The sequence below is a fragment of the Haliotis rubra genome, unplaced genomic scaffold, assembly GCF_003918875.1.
Source record: "Haliotis rubra isolate DU_JTF1 unplaced genomic scaffold, ASM391887v1 Scf77, whole genome shotgun sequence".
NCBI classification, from domain to species: domain Eukaryota; kingdom Metazoa; phylum Mollusca; class Gastropoda; order Lepetellida; family Haliotidae; genus Haliotis; species Haliotis rubra.
The window spans coordinates 1,390,788-1,403,552 of record NW_025767490.1 but is presented as its reverse complement, the minus strand read 5'-3'; the positions used below and the strand labels follow the sequence as shown (position 1 = coordinate 1,403,552).

At 43.9% G+C, this 12,765-nt stretch overlaps 1 protein-coding gene across 1 annotated transcript in view; it reads left to right on the top strand.

The window, feature by feature from the left end:
• The window catches only part of LOC124260566, a 27,068-nt gene extending 14,303 nt beyond the window's left edge, over positions 1-12,765 (top strand). Inside the window, exon 5 of the mRNA XM_046694890.1 lies at positions 12,343-12,765. Within this exon, the coding sequence (XP_046550846.1) occupies positions 12,343-12,422 (80 nt within the window). The 3' untranslated portion in view covers positions 12,423-12,765. The remainder of the gene's footprint in view (positions 1-12,342) is intronic.

Sequence of the window (12,765 nt, the reverse complement as noted above, 5' to 3'; positions counted from 1 at the left end):
CACAATGTGTTTGGTATAATATCAAGTCCGTACCACAGGGGCGTGTCACGCTTAGAAACAGCGTTAGAAAGACATTTAAGTATATAGACCTTACCCTAGTACTATATAAAAGGAAAGGGATGTAACGACGAAACCACCCCCTCCTCGATCAAAGTTAAATTTCACCACGTAAACTATTTTTAAGGCCCTGTCGAGGCCTACGGATCGAAAGCTAGATGATTTCCCTACAAAATGAGCTATAAATGGTCACAATCGGATCATTATTTCAGAATATATTCAGAATATAAGTAAAACTTGATGTTTCATATATGCTAATCAAATTAATCTCTTTAGTCATCAAAATATGAAGTGAAAGGGTTGTTGGACATTTACTATGAGGCACATATTTATTCTAGTAGTAAATTCCAAGGTTAACCTTTGACATCGCCAGGCTCTTGCCAGGCACCCATAGCCGTTACAGCCTTGTCACTCACGGGCTGATAACATCTTCCCTGCTGAGGAGTAGCAAATGGGAGACTATTTGGAAACACACGGGGGTTTTGGAGGTTTGCGCCCCGGCCAACGCTAAGATCCCTTCTTAGAATGGTGTTCAGGTTCACAATCGACCTCGATTCCATTTTAAGCAGTACTTTCAAGGATTCCGTTCCATAAACCGATCTAACCACCACGATCAATGCAATCCTATGTTAAACTATGGCAGATACGAATATCTTAACGCTAAGATCCTTTCTTAGAATGGTGCTCTGGACTCGAAATGCTGCCTTGCTGACTTAGTCTCGTAATAGGTTTCGTATTTGAGGTCCGCTTTTTCGGTCTACTCCCCTCTCAGCCGCGATTATCTGGTTCCTGCCGCGCCTCTAGTTGGTGTGGACAGTCTGACGTGTCTCGGATAGAATCAGATTTGTTCCACTTGTGAGCAGCCTGTTGACGATGGCAACACCGACATACTTCTGTACGTAAATGGGTATTTCTGGAAACGTCGTACGCTTGCAAATATTTTGTTTACCACAGCTTTGATTGACGGTGCTGTAAGTTACATACCTTTCGTACATGACTTTTCTGGGGTGTTTTTATTTCAGTAAAAAATCGTTAATGCAACGTTGCATTTTAAAAAAATTGCGAGTTATTGCATTTTTTTTCTTTCTCTGTTGTACTAATTAAAATATTTACTAATATAGTCATGTCTTTTATGATGGATGGTGGTGAGAGAGACTTGAAGCGTAAGTGTTTGCGTCCAGTTCTTTCCCCTAATAAATATAATGTGTGAAGTCGTATCTTAATGTTGGACACGTGTGTCTAAGTGCTTCAATTAGCCGTGCAGAATTGCGTTCCTTTGGCGTACCGACCCGTGAAGATCCGGGTTAGAATTGGTCTTCAACAACCCGTGCTTGACGTAAGAGGAGACTACTGGGATCAGGTGGTCACTGGTCAGACTCGCTGACTTGGTTGACACACGTCATCGTATCCCAACTGCGTAGATCGATGCTGTCGCTGTTGATCACTGGATTGTCTGATTCCTGGTTCCTCTGATGATATTTCTGGGTTTGTCAGGGCCGGACCAGTGATCCTGGGTTTCACCAAGGTGGGGTAGCCTAGTGGTTAAAGCGTTCGCTCTTCACGCCGAAGACCCGGGTTCGATTCCCCACATGGATACAATGTGTGAAGCCCATTTCTGGTGTCCCCCGTCATGATATTGCTGGAAGAATGCTAAAAGCGGCGTAAAACCAAACTCACTCACTCACCAAAGTGGTAAACGTTTCAGACATGCATTCCCTCCAACCTCCAATGCCACGCCATGATATTACTAAATGCTGACATTAAAATAAACTCACCCAGTCACAACTCTTGACGTCTCCTGGACTTGCTGAAGACGTGACGGTGGGGTAACCTAGTGGTTAAAGCGTTCGCTCGTCACGCTGAAGACCTGGGTTCGATTCCCCACATGGGTACAATGTGTGAATCCCATTTGTGGTGTCCCCCGCCGTGATATCACGGGAATATTGCTAAGAGCGGCGTAAAAGTAATCTCACTCACTTGCTGAAAATGGCCGTCAAAATCTGACTGACGGAATAGTACAAGTTGAACAACTAATAAGCGACTGTTTATTATTTGGTTATCCATGCCAATATTTGAATAGTTTTGTTTTATCACATTTAAGTGCAGGATTTAACGACTAAACCATGGTGTATCTCTTCTGATTTCAGTGGCCGAGAAGTAATCACATGACGGCCTATGGAAATAAATATTGACGCCATCCCAGGTCCAAATATTTGCAATGCTGACTTGAATGATCAGAAATAGCAAGGCAGTCCCTATATCGGTGCATACGAACGCCTTCCAACTTCCTAAAACGATAATAACTGTATAATATTTGTCAAGTTGGCTAATGTAAGCTTAGAATCCCCGACTCCGTTGATCCGAAATCGGAAATTTGCAATCATCGTTGACGTTTCACTATCCATGTCAGACAGAGAAGGCTCCCCAGCCATGACTGTGGTTGTGTAGACGTGACTGTGTTTGTGTAGACATGACTGTGTTTGTGTAGACATGACTGTGGTTGTGTAAACGTGACTGTGTTTGTGTAGACGTGACTGTGTTTGTGTAGACATGACTGTGTTTGTGTAGACGTGACTGTGTTTGTGTAGACATGACTGTGGTTGTGTAGACGATACTGTGTTTGTGTAGACGTGACTGTGGTTGTGTAGATGTGACTGTGTTTGTGTAGACGTGACTGTGTTTGTGTAGACGTGACTCAGTTTGTGTAGACGTGACCGTGTTTGTGTAGACGTGACTGTGGTTGTGTAGACGTGACTGTGGTTGTGTAGAAATGACTGTGGTTGTGTAGACGTGACTGTGGTTGTGTAGACATGACTGTGGTTGTGTAGGCATGACTGTGGTTGTGTAGACGTGACTGTGTTTGTGTAGGCGTGATTGTGTTTGTGTAGACATGACTGTTTGTGTAGACGTGACTGTGTTTGTGTAGACATGACTGTGATTGTGTAGACGTGACTGTGTTTGTGTAGACGTGACTGTGTTTGTGTAGAAATGACTGTGGTTGTGTAGACATGACTGTATTTGTGTAGACGTGACTGTGTTTGTGTAGACATGACTGTGGTTGTGTAGATATGACTGTGTTTGTGTAGACATGACTGTGTTTGTGTAGACGTGACTGTGGTTGTGTAGACGTGACTGTGTTTGTGTAGACATGACTGGTTGTGTAGACGTGACTGTGTTTGTGTAGACGTGACTGTGTTTGTGTAGACGTGACTCAGTTTGTGTAGACGTGACTGTGTATGTGTACACATGACTGTGGTTGTGTAGACATGACTGTGGTTGTGTAGACATGACTGTGGTTGTGTAGACATGACTGTGGTTGTGTAGACATGACTGTGGTTGTTTAGACGTGACTGTGTTTGTGTAGACGTGACTGTGGTTGTGTAGACGTGACTGTGGTTGTGTAGACGTGACTGTGTTTGTGTAGACATGACTGGTTGTGTACTGACTGTGTTTGTGTAGACGTGACTGTGTTTGTGTAGACGTGACTCAGTTTGTGTGTGACTGTGTGTGTATGACTGTGGTTGTGTAGACATGACTGTGGTTGTGTAGACATGACTGTGGTTGTGTAGACATGACTGTGGTTGTTTAGACGTGACTGTGTTTGTGTAGACGTGACTGTGGTTGTGTAGACGTGACTGTGGTTGTGTAGACGTGACTGTGTTTGTGTAGGCATGACTGTGGTTGTGTAGACGTGACTGTGTTTGTGTAGACGTGACTGTGTTTGTGTAGACGTGGCTGTGTTTGTGTAGGCATGACTGTGGTTGTGTAGACATGACTGTGGTTGTGTAGACGTGACTGTGGTTGTGTAGACATGACTGTGTTTGTGTAGACATGACTGTGGTTGTGTAGACATGACTGTGTTTGTGTAGACATGACTGTGTTTGTGTAGACATGACTGTGGTTGTGTAGACGTGACTGTGTTTGTGTAGACATGACTGTTTGTGTAGACATGACTGTGGTTGTGTAGACGTAGACATGACTGTGTTTGTGTAGACGTGACTGTGTTTGTGTAGACGTGACTGTGTTTGTGTAGACATGACTGTGTTTGTGTAGACATGACTGTGGTTGTGTAGACGTGACTGTGGTTGTGTAGACGTGACTGTGGTTGTGTAGATATGACTGTGTTTGTGTAGACATGACTGTGGTTGTGTAGACATGACTGTGAGTGAGTGATTGTAGTTTTACGGCACTTTTAGCATTATTTCATTAATAGCCAGTGGGTTCACACATTGTACCCATACAAGGAATCGAACCCGGGTCTTCAGCTAGCGAACGCTTTAACCACTACGCTATCCCACCACCCCATCTCCTCGGAAATAGATTTACCAGTATAAATGATCAAATATACAAATGATACATCTCTAAATTTGCTCAAGGCATGAATGTCTGTAATTTTGAGATTATAACAAAAACCCATCTATCTATCTATCTATCTATCTATCTATCTATCTATCTATCTATCTATCTATCTATCTATCTATCTATCTATCTATCTATCTATCTATCTATCTATCTATCTATCTATCTATCTATCTATCTATCTTTCACTTTGACGGACCTCCCTTCGCGTATATCGATGAAAATAAACAAACAAACAGATTATAGAAATGTCATCCATCATTTAAGTTAGATTCCAGAGTCTGGTGAGACCTGTTCAGACGCAGGAGAAAAGTCTCCTTCAGATAAACAGTGTGATAGACGAGGTTTATTGAACAGGAACCGAATAGCTGCCATAGGGGGCGGTATAGAAATAGCTGCGAAGCATTAAACATGTGCCCCCGCTTGACGTTGAGGGGATCAGGTTTCGGGCACCTGTCGGCAGTGGCCGATATAGTCGAGCGCCCCTCTTCCTATTATCTGTGCTAATCATTGTTCCTGCTGCTTTCACGCCACTGCGAGGTGATTACATGACGGCAGATGTGAGGTCGTGGTTGTCAGGGGGCCTTCAAACACTGTTATGAAAGGCCACATTAGGAACTGATCAGTCGATGATCCGAGAATTGAAAAATCATAATTAAATACTGTTCGCTTGATATGCTGGGTCCCAAATGGATGTGTTTGAAAAAAGGTAACTGGATTATTCGGCTGGTACCTTTTGACGTATGTCTAAAAAACATGCCCTGGTTTGTCTTAGAGAACTCCCAGTCTGGTCTTTAAGCACGACCCCCACCCACCTCCGTCTTGCTCTGAAGGGCCCCAGTCATCTCCTGTATGGCCACTGTATTGTCTTTAAGCACCCATTGTCTTGAAGCACCCACATCTGGTCTAAACTAAAGCAACCCCAGTATTGTCTTGTAGCACCCTCAGCCCTGTCGTGAAGCAATACAGTCGTGTCTACACAAAAAGAGTCATGAAGCACCCATAGTATTGTCTTGAAGCACCCAAAATATTGTCTTGAAGCACCCTTAAATATTGTCTTGAAGCACCCTAAATATTGTCTTGCAGTACCCTAAATATTGTCTTGAAGCACCCTAAATATTGTCTTGAAGCACCCTAAATATTGTCTTGAAGCACCCTAAATATTGTCTTGAAGCACCCTAAATATTGTCTTGAAGCACCCCATTCTTCCGTTTTTTTTAATGTTCAAATTTTGAATCGACAATAGAATGGAAGTCGTGTGTCGTATACCTCGAGAAAGTTGCTTTCAGACTGGCTGATCCAGTGTAAATTTAATTGGTCGGTGAACGTCCGCTGAATGTCGTCCTGGACAGTTAGGTGATGTCCTTAAAGTGACCAGCAATATTCCAACAATATCACGGTTGAATCGCCAGAAATGGGCTTCACACATTGTACCATTTGGAGAACTGAACCTGACTCTACGGCGCGGCGAACGAACACTTTAACCACCAGGGTACCCAACCGCCAATGATGTCCTTAGATGACATTTGCCTTCCTTGGGAAGACGTAGCGAGAACTCGATTCGAGGTGAGGTGAAATTGGGTTTAACGTCGTACTTGAGAATATTTCGCTCATATGACGACGTGCATGAGTGTGTATGTGTATGTGCGGCTGCTTGTACTAGCCCAGACTGAAGCTGGTTTCATAGTGCTAGCCCACTGAGATACCATGCCGCAGTGAAGCATGAATACCCCACTCAGACACATTATACTGACTCCAAGCCGACCAGTCCTTGTTGAACCCATTAATGCCGAGCGCCAGGCAGGGACCAACAAGTACCATATTTTAACGTCTTTTGGTATGACGCGGTCGGGGATCGAACCCGCGACCTTCCGCTCTCCGGGCGGACGCTCTAACCACTACACCACAGAGGCGGTCGAACTCGATTCGATTGTCACCTCAATAGCATTGTTCACATCGGCCAATATAGAGAGCAATCCACGTCGTGACCGTTTAATTTATTAGGTTCACCACTTTAAACAACCCAGTGTGGCGACAGTCGAAAAGCTGCTCGGACAGTATAATGTTTTACTGTCTGTAAGATGGACGCCTTTTCGTCGCGTTATAGGAACTTTATGCGGAGGGATCAACCGGTATGTGGTTTCCAAAGACGCGATTGAGTAGCACTACTCCATTTTTGTCCGAGGTATTACGAAGCTAATGGAAGAAGTATATCACATGTTGATCTAACCCGTTGTGCGACAAATACCAATTATTATCATGATTTACTAACCATTGAAGGGGCGTTTCGAGGGCAAGATACAGAACATTTAAAAACAGACCATCCCAGTTGAAAAAAGTGTACCAAGATAACGGCACTGATAGAAACTCGCGTTTCAAACAATATTATTATCCAAAATCATGTTTTTGTAAACGTTGACTGAATACAGTGTGGAATGCAGAAAAAAGGGAATTAAATAGACTACCGGACAAAAGAAAGTTATCCCCGACTTCACTGGACCAAAATATAGAAACAAAGTCGTATGTGAGGTTTATGATAATTATTTTACAAACAGAATTAATTTTCCAATAATTTGACTGAAATTTCATTGTAATGCTGGTCTTGCACATCATTAAGAAAGAGGCAAGTGTTCCAAATTACAAATTACACAAATCAGAGTTCACCTCGCATTAATCATGTTTTTGTAAACGTTGACTAAAAACACAAGAGCCAGTGTGGAATGCAGAAATTTGTAAACAGAGATGCAAACCTGCGGGTAAAAGAATGCTATCACCGACTTCACTTGACCACAAGAAATAAAATACAAAAATGAAAACTTTATGTGAGATTTATGATAATCATTTTACAAACAGAAATATTTTTCTAATAGTTTGACTGAATATTCATTCACATGCAATTCATTGAGAAATAGTCAAGGGGTCAAAATCAGAGTTCATTCAAAAAGTGCACAAAGAGGAATATAACGAGACAGGGGACACGTCATCAATAGCGAGTGTGACCACTCTGGACATCCATACATGCCAACACACGTCTCCTCATTGACGTCGTCGGGGCGGTGGGGTAGCCTAGTGGTTAAAGCGTTGGCTCGTCACGCCGAAGACCCGGGTTCGAATCCCCACATGGGTACATTGTGTGAAGCCCATTTCTGGTGTTCCCCGCCGTGATGTTGCTGGAATATTGCTAAAAGCGGCGTAAAACCAACCTCAGTTAGTCAGTCAGTCATTGACTTCGTCAGTCGGCGGATGACGTCAGCAGGAATCCTGTTCCATAAGTCCAAGAGAGTCTGCTCAAGTTCCCGTCGGTTCGGTGTAGATGGTACACGCTGTCTCAGCTGACGGTCAAGATGATCCCAGAGATGTCCATGTCTGGAGAACGCGCTGGCCAAGGCAATACGTTGACGTTAACGTTGCGCAGGTATTCTCGAACAATTCTGGAGATGTGAGGCTCCTCTTGGCTGTTGTCGAATAAAGGCACCACACAAGGTCAAACCACTTCATCCCGACTGAAACAATGTTCACCTGTAAAGTGCACTCTCTGTTGCCACCGACGTTCAGTTCGTGCTCATTGCAGTCTGCGTTGACGGTGTAGACGGGTCAAGGCCATTCCACGGAAGGGACGGAAGGCTCGTATACCAGCCATTCCAAGTCGAAGGATTGTTCGTCTGTTGATGGCATATCCTATTGCCGTCGCCGCCGTTGAGGTAGCCGTCACGAATCTTTTCTGGAGGGGGACCTACTGGATTTAGCGGTCCTCTGCCGGTTTCATAACTCTTGGCCTTTTTGCTGGTAGCGGTTTACCAAATTGCCTGGCTGCAGATGAAGGGTCTAGCCCGTTGACCTTGTGAAGCCCCCATATTGGCCACACCGATCGTGCTGTCTCGTTGCGATTGCGTAAGTCTTGACGTATTCGTGGTGGTCTATGGTTACTGCATGCTTGCTCTGTCCAACATCGGTATTTTTGCCACAATCATGCACGTGCATTTTATGTCCCACAACTACGTTTTTTACGTTTCGTGTGAAGTTTTTGGGCGAATATTTTCTGGTTGGGTTCAATCCTGTGTCAGCATTTCGGTTTGTTACGTAGGCGAATCCAGGGGCTGGTGTGTGTGTGTGTGTGTGTGTGTGTGTGTGTGTGTGTGTGTGTGTGTGTGTGTGTGCAGGGGTGGGCACCCGCCTTTTTGTCCTGAAAGTTTATTAAATGACCCATGAAAACGGGTGAAAATGAAGTGTGCACCCCTCCTTTTCTCTAGAGTGTGCACCCCCCACCCCCTTTCTTAAAAAGCTGTATCCTCCCCTGTGTTATACAATTACTTTAAAAGTGATAACTTTCTTTTGCCCGGTAGTTTATTACCACAATCACGAGCCTAACTGGTCCGAGCGTGGAACCCTTAAACCTCCAGTGGACTAAAGTGTATTACAAATTCAAAGTAGGCGGATCTTATGTGACCACGTGACAGCTGTTTCAGGCAGTGCTTCTCATCCGGACTCGAAAGTGCATCTTATTTCTATCTAGTGCTAACAGCATACGACATAAACTTAAACTCAACGTAGTGTAAAACAGACGTTCAGACAAGGGTTAAAGAGACTTGTGAGATGGCGGAAATAACGGGTGTTGGTGTATACGTGGGTGGGTGTGCGCGGGCACCTCCATCATCCCTCTCTGGACCCATCAGTCCGGATTGTGGATTGTCTGTCTTTACACTAAAGGATGGACAGACAGACAGACAGACAGACGGACGGACAGAACGACAAATAGGCATGTTGTATTCTACACAGACAACACAACTAAATCCACTTCTTATTTCCCGACAACGATGTCATTGTGAATTGAATTATTCCGAAACAGACGCAAACAATAACCCTGGATATTTTCGCCCTGATTAAATTGCTGATGTATTTCGATCCCCCGCCTCTGAAACCCAGTCTAAATATAGGTAGATACCTCCATCAAGATGCCAGGCAATCATAGTCTGGACGCACACCGACGCACTTTATGTTTGACAACACCGAACATGCCCCGTTTTAAGACGGAGGCGCTATTTCACGTCCTAGTAGAGATTCGTCTGACACTGATGTCGAGACAAGTCCGATCCTGCTTCTCCAACCAAGCCCGTTGATTCAATAATTATCCCCCCTCCGTTAACCTACTTTAAGTTACTGTTTTAACCCTTTGAACACTTTTGGGCAGGGCAGCTTTATTGCAGTGATAGCACACATTGGCAAATATTTTGGGAAACTATCAAATCGGTAATGTCTCGTGGGGTTATTTTGGTGTTTTTATTACTGTGTATAGTGCGTTGATTTAATTTAACTTATTAACAGCGTAGTGCAAAAAAGCCTTTTTGTATTCGACTCAAGTTTGTAGCTGGAAAATTCAATATCAAGACACGGAATCGTAACTCCGGAAATAAACCCCGCTCGATAACTTAACTGCACCAGAGGTTGACAGTACATGAAAAAGGTTCCACGATGTGGTAACGTATTGGAATGTTGTGCAAAGTGTGGAACTGGTCGGGAACACGGAAGTATGTAGCACATGTGGCGTCACCATAGCCATTTGACCCTGTTCAAAATACACCGTTCACCCAGCAGTGAATGGGTACCCGGTAGGATGAGATGGCAACCTGACTGTTGAACTCTGCAGGCTGGATGTTGGTATACTCCCCAGGGAGAAGCAAATGCACACTAATAGGTTGACCGGGGTGATGATAATGTTGTTGCACCATGAGCCTTCAACTGACATTAATATAGGGTGGCGAGTCGGGTTTGAGTGAGTGAGTGAGTGAGTGAGTTTTGTTTTACGCCGCCTATATTCCAGCAATATCATGGCGGGGGGACACCAGAAATGGTCTTCAAGCATTGTACCCTCGTGGGGACTCGAACCCGAGTCTTCGGCGTGACGAACGAACGCTGTATCCACTAGGTTACCCCACCACCCCTGTCGGGTTTGAGATCTCGTTATGGCAGTGATAACTTGATGTGGGATAACACCAGAAGTGGTGTAGGGCTTGACCTCTGTTGAAACCCACAAACACAGACACGATGCTGACAGACCTAAATAGGAGATCCGGGCAGAAAGGGGATTCGAACACTCGATCATAGGTTTCTGGCTCAGGAACCGATCGAGCAAGTTGAAACCTTGGATCCAAACCCAGAATTGGTCGATCCTGACAACTGAGCCACCCACTTCAGAAATTTGTAGCAGCGACATAGTCCACAGGGCCACCTCGGTGAGCCTTATGTCGTGAAGCGTCAGTGTATTTTCCGTTTCAATTAAGCCATAATGTGAAATATATATGAAACTCACATCCGGGTTCGATTCCCCACATGGGTACAATGTGTGAAGACCATTTCTGGTGTCCTCCGCCGTGATATTGCTGGAAATATTTCTAAAAGCAGCGTAAAATCAAACTCACTCACTTACACGATGAAACGCATTACATCACTAATCTGTCACTGGTTTGTCTGGTCCAAAGTATGGCTTGGTGGGGGTCAGGCAACACACAAGTTACTCGGCGTGTTATGAAAGCATTGAATGGTTGGTGCCACTGGCAGAGCAAGATACCCTTTTCGTAAATTCTTCATCACTGATTTGAACTGATTTTCTATTCATCTAATTTTCTCCGCTATTTTGCCTTTAAAGCCCATGTGAAACTGTTCCGGCAGATACTCGAGATTGGTCATACTATAGCGCTGACATTTTGAATAGTCATGATAAAAACCTCTGTCCACATTTTCTACGCTTTATATTTTTTAGTTGGTTTATGAGACCTACTGACCAATATATCCATGAAATGTTGGTCGACGTTTTATTCGGTGAGTGTACATATATCTAGTGATGAAAGAGATACTCTGGGTGATATGGTATATCCAACTCCAATCTCAGTCTCATCTTAGTATCACTTTCTTAAGTTATCTATAATGCCCCCTCCTACGCACTCTATGCCGATAGTGTTACGGATTAAAGAACTAGCTGCTATTTGCACAACGTTTTGTCTGGCCTTTGGCTATTCTTGTCAATAGTGTGCGCTACAGCGTTCTCATTAGACCGAGACAGTAGATTCAGGATGGAAACCTTGAATGGGATGCTCTTCAACAGGCTAACTTGAGAACAGAAGCTTAGACCAATGTGACCTAGCCGGTCGGTAGAGCGTTATAACGAGGAAGCACTTGGCATCCCAGGCTGGCTATTTGCTCGGGAATCTGTACAAGAGTGGACGTTCATATATGAGTTGAAGAAATTGCAGCTATTCTTACCGGTTCTATTACATGGACTAGGGAGAATGATTTTGTTCTGATTAACACAATGTAAAGATACAGAGACGACTGGGTTCTACCTTGGCAAAATGTCTTTATACAATCTGTAGAATTCACGTAAAAGAATGTCTCATGACACAAACCGAAATGCACTCCACATAATTGCACTATTCCTTTTAGAAAGTGGTCAAATGAAACGTGGTATAATTACATGTTCTTAGCGAAGTACATATTCACGTACCCTTTTGGATTGAGTCCGTTGAGTCCGCCTGGGTTTCGAACCCACGCTGTCAGAGTCCTGTTCAAAACGCCAGCACACGGTCAGCGATCTAACCCCTCACTCACCCACTGAGGCTTCAACAGAAATGACTGGAAATGCGTCAACTAACGACATTTTTAGCGCGTGCATGTGTGTGTGTGTTTGTTCTTACCTTGAGTTAATCTTTTACGTCATGATTTATTCATATGTAAGAATCGGATTGCCCTTTAACTACTTGAGATAAGATATTCTCGGTTCCCGGTTCTGACTTTACCTAGAGTTAATCTTTTACGCCATGATCTATTGACATTGTAAGAATCAGATGTCCTTTAACTTCTAGAGTAGTTTAAATATTATAGTATTTGAAACAATTCATTTTAAGTATCACTGTTGTTAATGTTTGTTTACAGCTCGATCCAGGCCGAAACAAACCGCAATGGCAAAGGCAATGACAACGCTTCCAGAGGCAGACATGGACGTGGACACGTGACAACACACGTTCAAGCTGGGAGATATCTATGTCCTGTCCGGACTTAGCCTACACGTCTATAAAGCACATTCAGGTTATCAACAGGAGAGTGTGTGTTCGAATCCTAGATCAATGTGATATAACTGGACACTGTTACAAGTACGCTAAACCCAACTCTCAATGTCGGTATCTGCTGTGCCTTGGTTTGAATCCCAATTTCAACCTGAGTTTCCCCGGAACATCCACCACATGTACTGAAACACTGTTCCACCCACTTCATTCTCAAACATTCTCAGATCCGGGTTAGAATTGGTCTCCAGTAACTCATGCTTGTCGTAAGAGGCGACTAACGGGATCGGGTGGT